General features: G+C 39.8%; 1 protein-coding gene across 1 annotated transcript in view; it reads left to right on the plus strand.

Moving 5' to 3' along the window:
- OXCT1 (3-oxoacid CoA-transferase 1) overlaps positions 1 to 14,761 on the plus strand; it is a 132,445-nt gene that overhangs the window by 100,910 nt on the left and 16,774 nt on the right. The window contains exons 14-15 of the mRNA XM_075932505.2: positions 2,742 to 2,831; positions 13,137 to 13,217. Coding sequence (XP_075788620.2) covers positions 2,742 to 2,831; positions 13,137 to 13,217 — 171 coding nt within the window. The remainder of the gene's footprint in view (positions 1 to 2,741; positions 2,832 to 13,136; positions 13,218 to 14,761) is intronic.

Genomic DNA, 14,761 nt, shown 5'->3' on the forward strand with positions numbered 1-14,761 from the left:
AACCCTCCTTTCCAGCATACACACTGGCATGACCCCATACTAATAGGTCCACAGAGAGAGCACATTCACAACCTGTTTTCCACACTCTTTTCAGCAGCCCTGTATCTAGCCCTGGTAGCGATGTTCAGTTGCAGTAATATGAAGATTCACTTTCAGAGCACATTACATCTTCCAATAACTGTGTTATGTTTTTTTTCAACCAGTTTCTATTCAGCCTATTTAGAATTTAACTGCTCTTCTCCTTCCCACATGACTAGTGTGTGTGTGTGGGGGGGAGCCAATAATAGGAATTCTGCACACAGATGGAGGGCAGTGTATGGTCCTTAGGCATCATATGCTTCTCAAAATGCAATTTAAGCATTAAGCTGCTCAGGAGCTTGATGGTAGCATGTGCTTAAGTGCCTTGCTGGATTAGGATCTGAACCTGGTGAATGAGGGGAAGGAAGGAAATCCCCATTTTCACCACGGATTTAAACAAAACAAAACATTAGCAGCTCAGACTTGATGGAAGAGGGAAAAGCTCAGTTTACCACTTTCTCCACATATATGGATGGATGTAATGTCCTCCTGCCTGTGCCATAAAGATTTTCTCCAGCTGTAGACTCACCGTGCTCCACTGTCAGCACCCTTTCACATTGAGCCCTGGTTAACATAACTGTTCAAATAACTAAAGGAAACAAAACCACCGAGGGCACCTGTAAGGGGGCTTCAGCATAAGGATGTGAAAAATTAACTAGTTAACAGGTAAGCATCACCCTTACCAGGTGATGCTTACCAGTTCCGGTTAAAATGCTGGGACTAGAGCAGTCCCCACAGGCCAGGGAGCTGCTCCAGCCCTGGGAACCTGCAGCAGACAAAGGTTGTTCTGGCCATGTATCCTGCCAGAAGTGCTTACTCGAGGAAAATGTCGACAGTCCTTTTAGGAATGCAGTTTCAAACAAACGCTTTGTTATGTATCATTGAAGCAAATTCTCCCAAGTTATTTTTTATCTTTATTTTGAAGATTAGTATAATTCCGATTAGCATCTTTAGTAATCAAGTGCTAGTAATACATTTTGAATGAAAATTTCTTGATTTGATGCAAATTATTATGGGCATCAAACATATTTTAAGTGATTTAATGTAAGTAAAAAGATCTGGGCAGCTTTAACAGTTGGTAGTAGGGATGTAAAGGACTAGTCAACTATCCAGTAAGTAAATGCTTATTGGATAGTTGACTAGTCACTCCCCTCTCCCTCCCCCCCCCCCCTCCGCCCCACTGCCTCTATTACATATTACATAGAGGCAGGAAGGGAGGGTTAGTAAAAGGAGGTACTTAAAAGCAGCAGCACCGCACGGAGCCTGGGGTCAGCTTCTCCATGTGTCACTGCTGCTTTGAATGCTGCAGGGAGCCCAGGATCAGCTGGGGAGTTCCCAGCTGTCCCCAGTTTCCATGCACTGTGCCAGCTTTGAAATGTACAAGATTCCCCAGCGGGGTCTCTTGTGCATTTCAAAGAGAAAGTGCAGCATGAAGCTTGGGGTCAGCGCAGGACTCTGAGTCCCCCACTGGCTCTGGGCTCCATGCAGCATTCCAACTTTGAAATGCGCAAAAGCCCTCCGCTTGGGGCTCTTGTACATTTCAAAGGCTGAACGCAGACGTGCTTACCAACTACTCGACTATCAAGTTAATTGCTACTTAACATCCCTATATAGTAGTTTTTTACCTTGCAAAAACAGAACTATGCCATTTCCCGTGGATGTTTGTTTCACTACCATAAAGAAATTCCCACTTGTGTTGTCGGCCAAATTGACAGTGGTGTCAGCTTTTTTCTGTATGATCTAATACATGGTGTGCTTTATGTCATGGAGCATTGCTATGCACCACATTGCCTTACTGACATATGGGACACCACATGGGGGAAGGGATAGCTCAGTGGTTTGAGCATTGGCCTGCTAAACCCAGCTTTGTTGAATGGGCGGTGCTATGGACTTAGTGTCTAGTGCACGAACCAAAGTGGTTGTCACCATGGAGCACTCAGCCAAGGTAAACTTTTCTCTCTCCCTTCTCAATGGTAAAATCTAAACCAATATTTTTCATTATACCAACAAGTTACTTTATGTTCACTGTGGGGATGCTTAGCAGTATTGCAGTCAGTTATAGAACACTTATTTGTTTCTCAGATACAAATCTTTGACTTTAAATTAATTCAGGGATTAACATTGTGCTTTTAAAATATGGCCTAAAATTTTTATGCCACATGAACCTAATTAATGTCTCAGGGACATCTGGACTCCAGTTCAATAAAGGACTCAAACAGTACAGTCAATGAGACTACTCGTGTTTAATGGTAAGGACATGCCATAGAAGTCAGCGAGGCAAGTCACATACTTAAAATAATCATGTGCTTAGGCTCCAATTCAGAAAAGAATATATCTCCTTTGTCTTCAATTGCGTTATACCGAAGATGACTTCGACCATGTGTTTTGATTTGTTTTGTTTCTGTCTACCCACATTAGAGAGTGCAGTCAGTTCTTGAAATGGGCCAAGAGATTATAACTGACTGCTTGTTTCCCTACAATGTTGTTATGTCATTGGCAGTGATCATGGAATATAGTGCTTTTTGCATAGAAAACTGGCAAACGTTATCTTTCTGAGATGACTCTATCTCTGTGCAGGAAAAAGTTCCTCTTGTGTTAAATTGTCTCCTGTTGTAGTAAATATGCCAAGGCATTTGACTCTCCTTTTCAAAACCTTGTTTTAGGGCAAGATGGTGAAAGGAATGGGCGGTGCTATGGACTTAGTGTCTAGTGCACGAACCAAAGTGGTTGTCACCATGGAGCACTCAGCCAAGGTAAACTTTTCTCTCTCCCTTCTCAATGGTAAAATCTAAACCAATATTTTTCATTATACCAACAAGTTACTTTATGTTCACTGTGGGGATGCTTAGCAGTATTGCAGTCAGTTATAGAACACTTATTTGTTTCTCAGATACAAATCTTTGACTTTAAATTAATTCAGTACTCTATTTTGAAATAACATACATTTTGAGTGTTTTTGTGTGATTTCAGTGTTTGTTCAAATTGGTGGGTGTACAGCAGATGTTATCAATGGTACTTATTCTTCAGCTTACAACCAACTAGAAAAGGAAGTTTTCTATGAACATTCATTTCACTGTGAGGAAAAGAAATTTCTGTTGAAATTGCTGCCCAAATTGTTAGTGACAGCTCAATGAAACAAGATTTATCTGCATTATTTCAGACAGCCTGCTTTATATTGCTGCATTGCTTTTATAAAGGTAGAAACTTCCATTATTGATAAATAATGAATTCTGGGACTCTAGAGCAGGGGTGGGCAATCACTTTTGATGGGGGAGTCTACTCCAAAATTTTGGTAATTGGTCAAGGGCCGCATTTCCTATGGTGGGGGGTCTGGGATGGAGATTGTATGGAGGAGGGAGGTTGGGGTTAAGGTTAGGGACCTGGGGTGCAGGAGAGGGTATGGGATCTGAGAGGAAGTTTGGCTGAAGGAGGGGGTTTGCAGTGCATGAAGCTTCCCCCTTTCCTATCCTTGGTGCTGAGGGGCAAATGGGGTGGTCAGCTGCTCTGAGCCCTGGGACTACTCCCTGCTTGTAGGTCCAGTGGGATAGGCTGTGGGCTGGATTGGAGGGCTTGGCGGGCCAGATCCAGCCCCCGGGCCATATCTTGGCATCCCATGCACTTTGGGAAACATTACAGTATTGGCTGGACACTTTATTGCATAGGAAAGTTATGCAATCTGCTAAAATATTTAATATTACTTTTTAGTTTCCCAGTTGAACAAAACTTGTAGATGCTGGTAGAATATGGAGAAAAAAAGGACAACAAAGAAAATCTGGTATTGTGAGAGAATTTTCTTTATCTTGTTTCTCTGCAGCATCAAATGCAGCTGAGATGGTACATTGAACAATGTGGGCCAAGGTGGTGAGGTAGCACTGAGCATTCTGTCACTGAGATGTTTGCCTGGCTAACTCACCTTCCTTTGCAACATGTGGGTGCCAGTCACTTACCAGGAGTATCGGAGTATATCTCACTTAATCATTTCCCTGCCATTGCAGGGGCCTTGAGCACAGATGCACCTTGCTCCCTCCTGTTCTCTGCCTGTGACACACAGTAGTCTAGATTTCTGTGGACTCCACTATTTTGGTCTAATAGCCGTTATTTGAGTTAGTGTGCCGATGCTGGGTAGTATTGGGAACCTGTGATATACAGAAGGTCAGATTTGATGACTTTCATGCATTAAAGTCAAAGTAACAATGAGAGTTAATGAAAAGCAACAAAGAACCGGGAAATGGTTTATGGACTCTTTCACTGATTCATACATGACAAAGGATAGTATTAAATTTAAAGCCACCCGTGGAGACATTTACAGCCATTGCCCACATTGCCTCTGTTTTTTGGATAAAGGATAGAGTTGACAATCTGGACCCTCCAGCACTAATTAAAAGAAATGAAAATTGTATCAAGCTTTACAGGGTTAGTACACAAGCTCTAAAGCTATTACAGTATAAAATACGCAGCTGAATAGTATCATTATTTCTGTTTGTCACAGGAGATAAAATCAACAGAGCTGTGTTACTTTATGTGGGCAGAAATTTGAGCCAGCCTCTCCCTGATGCCTTTACCTCTGAGAGTGTCACTGTTACGAGAGTTCTGTGCTTGGAGTGTTTGTCCTATTGAACCTTAAATTAGGAGCATGTAGTTAGGGGATTGATGACACTTAAATTGATTTACCAAATCCAAGTTTTTTTCTTGTATTTTAATGCACTGTCAATTCAGTTACATGTTTTGTTTGGAAAGACTTTCTAAAAGATTCTTGACACCGTATTAAGGTGTTGCTCTTTCTCATTGTACCATCAAAACAGCTGCAATACAGAAATTACCTCTCTCACTGTGTAAGATAATAAGAAGTGCATTGCATAAGGTAGTAATCATGCATATTGAAGTACTTCCTGTGTTGCAAAGATTTTTAAAAATGTATTTATTCTTATCAATTTTTTTCTAAAACAACTGTAATATTAGTTTATGGGGGGGAGGGGAGAGATTTTTGTAAAGGTGGCACAGTTTATGGGGGGGGAGGAGAGAGATTTTGTAAAGGTGGCACATAGTACATGCAACCAGTGAAGAGGTTCAGTGTTTGTAATCTGTAAACTTGCTAATGAGTGCTATATCTGAGACCACCAAATTAGTATTGTGGCGGAACCTATGATTATGCTAATGTCACATTTAAATGTCTGGTACATATTTGGAAGAAAATTGTCGTGCATAAATATCAAGCAACTGAAACAAAATAAGCACCGGCTAGCTTTGGAAAAAGCTATTTATAGTATAAAAGAATACTTCAGTTTCACAGTAAAACTTATATAAAGTGTTAACCAACAGAAAGTTTGGTTTAGCTTAAAATTGTTAATACTGCACTTCACTACAACAGATCCTTAGTACAGAGTAGTCAGGCTCAGACTGGTACTTGCTTTCATGCATTTGCTTATGATACTTTAAGGCTGCATGAAAGACTTTTCTTTACACTCAGTTGATGTCAATGAGACTACCCACATTTTTTAATTGAAAATAATTGAGCCCTCTGCAACTTGTGGAATCAAGCCCTGAGATTATAAATGCTTCAGAACAGGGACTGTCTCTTACTGTGTGTTTGTACATTGCATAGCATAATGGGGTCCCAGTCTTGGCTCGGCCTTCTGGAAACCACCATAACACAATTATTATTAGTAAGCCAAAAGATTTTTAAAAATCTAAATGGAAAAGCAAAAGATTTTCTTTTAGAGGTCTTCAGAATCCAACACTCCCTCACTGATTTTTCCTATTAGGGCGTGTTTTGAAAAAGCCTTACAAGATGACACACTCTGCACAGATATGTCCTTACCAGAGACAAAAAATGCACTTACATGTCCTTCCTTCATGAAATAGCTTTATCGTACAATGGGCAGGTTTTGCAATCTGGAGAGTTTCATTCTGTCCTAGGGCTTGATAGCCGTGGATTCTGAGGCAGCTAAGTAACAAATGTGAAACTCTTTATTATGTTGCTAGTGGGCGAACAACAAATATCTGTATTTGGAAAAATTAAGAAAAACAAAGCAAAGTAACTGAACAACTATGTAACAATGGAGAGACTACAATAGTGGGAAGAACCCTGAAGTTACTCTGTCTCACAGAGAGGCTGCTGGGGTCACTCCTCACTCAGAAGGAGGGTAACTCAAAGGCATGAAAGATGCATATATGATCCCAGTGGACACAGTTGGTGAAAAGATTCCACTCTTTAATGCAGTGTTTTTCAAACTGTTCCATGGCACAATAACTTTCCCGCCAACCCTTCCCCCACCTCTGTTGAGCAAAGAAAAAAAAACTTGGTGTTCCTCATTTTAAAAAAATTGTTTAGTGTTCCTCGGTCTTAAAAAGTTTGAGGAAACACTGCTCTAGTGCATGCATAAAAGAGTGGGATCCTCATATACAGATACTCAAAGAAGAATTCCTTGAAATAGACCAGATAATCTCACTAGTCTTTAAAAATATACAAACAAACCTCTGTTTCTGCACCTATAGCCAACCTTTTGTATCTCCAGGATAGCAGAAACCTAAAGTTAATTATGGCCTGTCTCACCTATGTTTTTAAAGTACAAACCATTTTTAGGGATTTTATAATTAGGTCTATAAAAATTAAGAATACCTTAAGGAATTTTACTGTGTATAACAGTAAATATGAAAGCTAAGCAAATTAAGTGATTTTTTTTTAAATTCCTTGAGGGATTTCTTTTCAGTACTATAACAGTTCAATGAGACTCTCATTAAAAATATGGAAATTTCATGTTTTATCACAAACAGCCTATTGAAGATGGAAACATTAAAAAACGGAGCCCCAAGTTGACCAGATAATGTGTGTGCATTTGCAAGTACATAAACACAAATGTATTTGCCTAGGCAAATGTCAAAAATGTGATTGCAAATAACTATTTGTGTGTGCAGCATGTGCATATTCTACAGGCACAGCCTTGAAACAGATATGTTCAAATACTGGATAGCTCTTAACCTCCAGAAGCTGGGTAATTCACTTAGGCTGTGTCCAGACTCAGGGTTTTTTTTTAAAAAAGTAGCCTTTTTTTGAAAAAACTTCACCTGCGTCTAGACTGCAGCTGCGTTCTTTCGAAATTAAATCGAAAGAACGCGGCTTTTCTTTCGACGGCGGTAAACCTCATTGCACGAGGAAGAATGCCTTTTTTCGAAAGTGCTCTTTCAAAAAAAGGCGTTCTTGAAAGCAAACAGGGCTTTTTAGAAAGAGAGCATCCAGACTCACTTGCTGCTTTCTTTCAAAAAGCGGCTTGCTTTTTCGAAAGTTCCGCGTGCAGTCTAGACGCTCTTTTTCGAAAGAGGCTTGCAGTCTAGACATAGCCTTAGGGCTGACATTACATACACAACTCAACCATTCTCTGTTTAAAATGGTATAAGCAAGAACCTTTTTTATTATAATCTTGGGACTGACTTGCTTGTAATTTTAATCAATGGTAGTGCTGAAATCTGAGGAGAATGAAAACACAAGCATTATGCTCATATGAATTGTGGAGTTTTATTTAGTTATTCTTGGATGCATAGAGTGCTGGCCATATGGGTGGGTGACTGCCAAGGGTATCATAGTCAGGGGATGTGCTTTGGTCAGGAAGCTGTAAAAGGGCACTAAGCTCCTGGGTTGGGGTGGAGAACCTTAGGCCCGGGGACTAGCTGTGGCTCTTGGCTTGCCTGGATCTGGCCCCCGAGGCTCAGGGCCCCCTCTATCATTGGGGAGCACACCCTGGTGCTCCGGCCCCCCCACTGTGGTCTGAAGCACACAATATTTGCTAGGCAGGGCCCCCCCTAAGCTCTGGTGTGCCAGGGGAATGTGGAGAATGTCTTTCTGCATCTCAGTCGGAGGTCACATAGGGGAGGGGGGTGTCTTTTGGGGGAGTTTTCTCACTTGTGTGCAGCCCCCAACTGATTCTTCTGTGAGTCAGTAGCCCCTGACCTAAAAATGCTCTCCACCCCATCATAGGTAATGATAAATATGCAGAGAGAGAGAGAGGATAAAAGGGGCTGCGGGGCAGGAGCTGGACACTCACAAGTCCTCTCTTCAACCTCCCAGTAGCATGACATCTGCAGTGCCAATGCGGGTATTCCTGATGCTGGGAGCCCTATGGGAGGGGGGATAGCAATTTCACCCATGACTCCATTTTTTCTAAGATGAGCCCTGGTGCGTGTACCGGTGTATATAATTTGGGGCTTCAAGTACAAGAAATATCTTATGTGCATTTCTTTTTGTGATCCTGTTGTGGAAATGCCTGAATTGCTTATTCTGTCTCTATTTTCTGTGGGAAGGTACTACCAAAAGTAAAGTGAGTTCTTCATTTTTCAGCAAACATTTGGTCTCAAAAGTTGATACTTGTGGGCTACAACCCTATCTTTTGCTTTTGCTTCTGTCACCAAAACCAAAAACATTTATTTTCATTGATTGTTATCTGTAATTATCATCTCCTCCTTGAATGGTTTATTGCATTATATAATCAGAATGTATGGTAGATGTGCTGCTCATATAACATACTGTGCGATTATCTACTTGTCATTCCTGAGACTGGCAGGAATCATAGCATTCGCACAAACTCATTTATTTTTAAATTGAGAATTTTGCTCTCCCTGGAGATCTTCTACTTTAGAAGCTTGTCTCTCTCTTTTGGTTCTCGATGCTGCTTGCTCCTGTTGCTTCAAGAATGAAGAAATTGCAAATACATAAATCTAAAGCTGAGAAATAGAAAGCTGCTGTTACAATTGTTAGATACTCTCAAAAACCAAGAACATGCAGAACCCTTACCAGAGCCACCACTTCTGAAGCAAGAAACATTCCCTTGGGATAACTATTTCTGTGAAAGCAGATTTTCTGTTCAGTCCTACTTATTCCTTTACCCTAAAGAGTTGCTCTCTGACAGCAAGCAGTTGTTTCATCTACATCGAAGTAGTACCTCAGAATCATCAGAGGATCACTCTTTCATCCCCCTCAGAACCCAGCAATCCTACCAACTGAAATAAATATATAAATACACATTAGCCATGCTCTTGGAAAAGAAGATTTTATTACAGAGTCACACTGGTAAGAAGACAATGGCTTTGAGCCAGCTGAAGACATCCCTTTTTTGTATGTTGTCTGTTCAGACTGCAGTGTCTTCAGAGCAGATATCTTTGTTTTACCTTGTTGCTTAGCAGATAAACAACAGTAATAAGATAATTCACAGGATTGATAACAGATTAACAGAAATCAGGGTTTCAGAGGGATAGCCGAGTTAGTCTGTAAAAGGAAAAACTTAAACAGCAAATAGTCTAGTAGCATTTAAAGACTAACAAAACCTGTAGATGGTGTCATGAGCTTTGTGGGCACAACCCACTTCTTCAGATGATTGGAGTGTTGGAAGTCCAGACCAAGAATAAGGGAAGGAGGAAGTGGCGGGGGGGGGGGGGGGGGAGAGATGGGTAGATAAGTTTCAAAGGAATAGCGGAGAAAAAAATTAAAAAACAACAAATAGTCTATTAGCATCTTAAAGAGTAAACAGTTAAAAGAGCCTGATAAGAACCATTAGTCTTCACTAGGGAAGGAAGAGTACTAACAAGTGTAGTGAAAGGCTACAAAGGAGAGAGGAATGACATCTAGCTTCTGCAAAAATAAATGATTGACATCAGATCCTCTAAATCTACAGGGGTGTCTGTGAATGTCAGTAGTGGGGGAGAAAACAAGAGAAATGTTAAGTGTGGAAAAGCCAGAGGGTGAAGGAACTAGACACCAGCCAAGGTTACTGCTGCAGTGTTAAGAGTTGATAAAGTAACTTCAGTATCTGTAAAGAATATTGAATTTGGGCATTGTCAGCTCTAATAAGCATCAGCATAGTTTTCTTCACATTTACCCATATCATAACTTATGTGCTGTTTGCATTCTCTGTGGCAAGCACAAGTTTAGTATGAATAGAAGGACATCATCTAGGTTCTATTACATCATTTATTCTGGAGCTTTGGGAAACCATCATTTTGTATTGTGGCATGAGTCAGGGTAATCTAGTTATTTTTCAGTTGAAGCTATTATTTTTTCATTCTATATTCTCTTAAACTATTTGAAGGAAGAAGTGGCAGACATTTAATATTGGCGAATACCCCAAGAGTTCACATGTAGATTTGAACTGTCCCAAAATTCAAGGGGATTTAGACGTAGCATGATGGTTTTTTCTCATCGTAACTATACTTAATATCTGCCACAAGTAGATATTCCATGATTGATACATTAGACCACGAATTTAGCTCAGTCTTTAAACTTTTTATTTTATAACCAGTTTAAATTGCTTTTTTACATCTTCGGCTATAGTGATGACTCACAAAACCTCCAGGTTGTTATGATATACTTGTAAATTCTCAGAAAATTTGTTCTGTACTCAACAGTAAGTGCTGTACTTTTGAAGACAACTTCCTGTATTTTTTATACATACAAAGAAGTTGAATGCCTGAACTAAGCATAAGATAGAACTCAGTGTTCATTATAAAGTAGCAACCAGCATCTCCATGTGGATTTATACATCTTCCTTTAAACTTTGGTAAGTACTTGAATGCTAGGTATTTTCTCGCCATTGAGTGCTGATTGACAGGGCATATATTAAGAAAATTGATAAAACTGTTTTACTGTTATTTAAGTAGTAATTGACAGCAATTCCTTTATCTTTTTTCCCCCCGAGTTACTTTTTTGCTTGTAAAGGCCAGAGTGACCTTTTATTTATCCACCAAACAGGCACAGATGAGGCAATGTTAGTTTGGGGAAACATGCATTACCCCACCCAGGAATAATAAAAATCAAGTTTGGTCAACAACTGAGTGGGTATAAAGACTTTTTTTGTCACTAAGAATAGTAAAAAACTGTATATAGCAGCATTGCAGTGGTGCCTTTCTGAAGCAGGAGTTGGATGGAGACTGCCAGTGCAAACGATTGAACAAAGAGATTGTAACTGATATCAGTCACCCTTGGCAGGGGGCCAAACTAACACAGGTGACGGAGAGCTGAAAAGTACATCCCATTACCCTATGTTACATCCCATTACTCCTCTGCTGTGGACTGTTCTTATTTTGATACATAGTGGTAGATCCATGACTTATTTGCTCTCAAAAAACAAATGTGTGACTCCGTAAAACAATGTTTTAGCATGTGTTAGACCAGATTTGGGGAGGTCCTATGCACTCTCATGCCCCTCTCTTACACAATCAACACCTTTTAAATACTAACAAATCCGATCATCCCATTTGAGTTCGCAGTCTGGTATGGACCCTCAGGTGTGGATGGAGGTGTGTGGATGCTAATAACCAGCTCAAATGCTAAGCAGCAATAAAATCATTTTCATCTGAACTGTTCAAGAAGCTGAAATGCTGCATCTGTTCTCAGGGTTACTAAGGCTCTCTTCAAACTATCATCTCTGCAAGCCTGCACATTTCAGTCTCCATAGGATACCAAGAGGAGATATTACATGACCTTAATGGCGTTCTTGCTATGTTGCTGAAAACTTTTAAAGTAGTGCAGATCAATCTTGGCTGTTATGAGAACAGAATACCAGAAGGTCCTTGAGATAGAGACGACACAAGTCGATCATTTGAAAGCAATGCTGTCTGTCTCAACTCATTATTTTCATTTAGACTGAGTCAGTTTTATCTGAGTAGTTGCCTTGATGTCAGATGTGGATCTTGCCGATATAAATCAGCATGAAGCAATAGTTCCTTACGGAAAAAAATCTTCACAACCACACAGATTGCTCATTTTGTCAGCATCCAGGAATTGATTCTGCTGAGGTACGGCTGCTCAATCTATTTTAGACTTAAGGATAACTGACTGTTGTAGAACTCAGAAAATTCATCACTGAGTGCAGCTGATTAATTTAGACTTGCAACACTCTAGATCTTCTTTTGAAATTTAAAAAAGAAAAATGATAAGATATCAAGTGACAAGAGTGTGGTATTACTAGAGTATATGCTTACTGCTACTTCTGCAAAATACCTACAACTAGTAATCCAAGGACAATGATCTGTCCATTTACGTTCATTCAAAGCAGTTTCTGCCTACATTAATTTAATAGGATATCTCATGGTTCAGCCAACACATAGTGTCCCCAAAGGAAATTAAACCGATTCCTTTCGATAATATTTGCAGGCTAACGTTCTAAGAGAGAAACTATGTGGTTTCCAGATAACTCTTTTGAATGGTTGTTCACCTCCATTGTTTCTGGACTTTGGTATTCATAGCCCTGGGGAAAGGGTGAGCATGAAATCTGTTGGTTAGAGGGACTGCACTTGGTTATATGAAAAACTATTCTTGGCTGTGGGTACAGCCTCCTAGAGGCTAGAATTGGTTACATGTGCATCAGACTCTGTAATTACTGTATATAGATAAGTATGTCAGAAATAGCATGCCCTCAGCCAGTGACCTTCTTTAATTATTTTCCATGATAGGGCTGATTCTGGAAGCCTACAGGATGGGAGGGAGATGGGCATTTCTCTCTAGTTTGCCATTATGAATTGGGATGAGAAATGCCACAGTAGATAGAAGTACATGACAGAGTAACACTTTCACAAAGAAACGTCATGTATTCCTGGTAGATTTAGTCTGGGGATTGCTGCCAAATCCTCAGCAAATAAGGATGGATGGTCATATCAGTATAGAGATCCCTGTATCAGTAGGAGAATGATGGGAAGGAAGAATTTCTCCATAACTGGTGGATATACTTGCAAACGTTCATCCTTTCTGTAAAAGAGACTCTAGAAATAAAGACCCACAGCTAAGAAGCTTGCTCAGCCTGGTTTTCATACATGTAAGAGGTTGTTATTCCCTTTTACTCCTCCTCATGAGTCTGTGATCTAAGAGACAGTCAAGCACAAAGTATATGAGATCAGATATAATCTGCCATTGGAACAGACTCCGGCATGAGAGGTCTGACTACAGTGTGTGTTTCACGCATGCAGAGTGCTTATACCAGTGAAGCTTTAAGGGACTCATTTTCTTGACCTTTTCTGACTTCTGAACAAGAGGAATTGGTTCTTGAAAGCTAATGTTTGTCTGTTGTTAAATGCAGGGCAATGTCCACAAAATTATGGAAAAATGCAATTTGCCACTCACTGGGAAACAATGTGTAAATCGGATCATTACAGAGAAGGTAAAGTACATTTCCTTTGTCCTTTTCCAGTCTTTTTTTTTCTCCTTAGAAAGTGCCAACAAATTGTATTTAACTTTCATTTAGTGCACACATGAGTGATATGCAGCATCACTTAATGATGAAAAGGATAGACCTCCTTGGAGGTGGACTCAAGAGGTTAGGTTTCAGTTTTCTTTTTAAAAATGTAATCATTTAGCATAAAAACATACGGGGCTATGTCTTCAAACAGTCTGGTTTCAAATGCCTCTGATAGTATTACAAGTAGCATCTGCTCTCCACCTTTAATGGGACTGCTTGCAAAGTAAGTTACTACTCAGTGTGAATAAGGAAGGATGAACTGAGACCCAAATGGTTTGCTGCACAAAGTAGTTCAGTGGACCTTTTCCATAGAAACTGAGAAAATTAAGTCATTGCTGCAGCCACATTTCTTTTATTATAAATGTTTACATTTTGAAGGCTAAGGGTAGTCTCTGTGAGGGCCTTCTTACTATACTAAGTAGTGTGCTTCAAGGGAAGTCATGTTAAATGCCATTTTCCCACAGTAGTATATTGCTATTATCTTAAATCTTTCTCCACAAGGTTGAGGAAAACAAATGAAAGGTGAAACATATTTATATTCTGACTCTAGTAATAGGCTACACACAATTGCGTAGTTGAAAAGGAAAGTTAAACAAAAATTGAGAAAAAACAAGAAACATTGAGAATTTTTTACAATAACCAGCCCTGGACAAAGATCCTATGTGTACCTATATACATATTCCTGAAAGAAATGGCTCTTACGTATACACTAAACTATCAATGCCATTAATTGGAAATTTTAACCATCTCTAAATCAACATCCTAAAGTGAGTGTTTCTTGCCTCCAGTCTTGAGATTTAGGGATGCTATACCTTTGTAATCTTGTAAATTGAATGTATAGCCTGATATGCCCCAGGGAAGGATAATTAAGCCTTCATTCTGAGCATCAGTGCACTCCTGTGTCAGCCTGTGACGTCCTTTGGATTCCAAATTAAACAACTTCCTTTAACTGCCTTTCTCTGGGAAAATGATTAGATATAGTGAGTTTTATTGGTTACTAGCGTGCACCTAGTGTAACTCTCTGGCAGACACCCATTAAATCCTGTTTTTTGCTTTTGTGGAAATACAGAAACAGCCTTCATTCATTCATTCATTCAAGGTGCCATGAGCTATAGAACTACCCAACCACTACACAGAGTGCCAGACAATGCTTCAGAAGGCGTTGTCCTTGCTCCCTTACACAAACTTTGCCACTTTATCATGGGTATTTTATATAGAACAAAACCAAACCCAGACTCTGCTTCATTGGGAGCCTTGGACTCCCAAAATAATCAAAGTTAAACAAAATTGGATGGTGCATTTGACAGTGGAGAAAATCATCCGTGGACTCTTCAAACAATGAAATTTGATTTTTCACTTCTGACCTAATGTTAAAAAGCAAGCAAGCAAGCAAACAATCCCTCTGCCAGTTGTCTGCTCCCAAACAAGCACGACAACAAAATTGCCCAATAAGGTATAGGTCCCAT

The sequence above is a fragment of the Pelodiscus sinensis genome, chromosome 6, assembly GCF_052426305.1.
Source record: "Pelodiscus sinensis isolate ZL-2025 chromosome 6, ASM5242630v1, whole genome shotgun sequence".
Classification (NCBI taxonomy): domain Eukaryota; kingdom Metazoa; phylum Chordata; order Testudines; family Trionychidae; genus Pelodiscus; species Pelodiscus sinensis.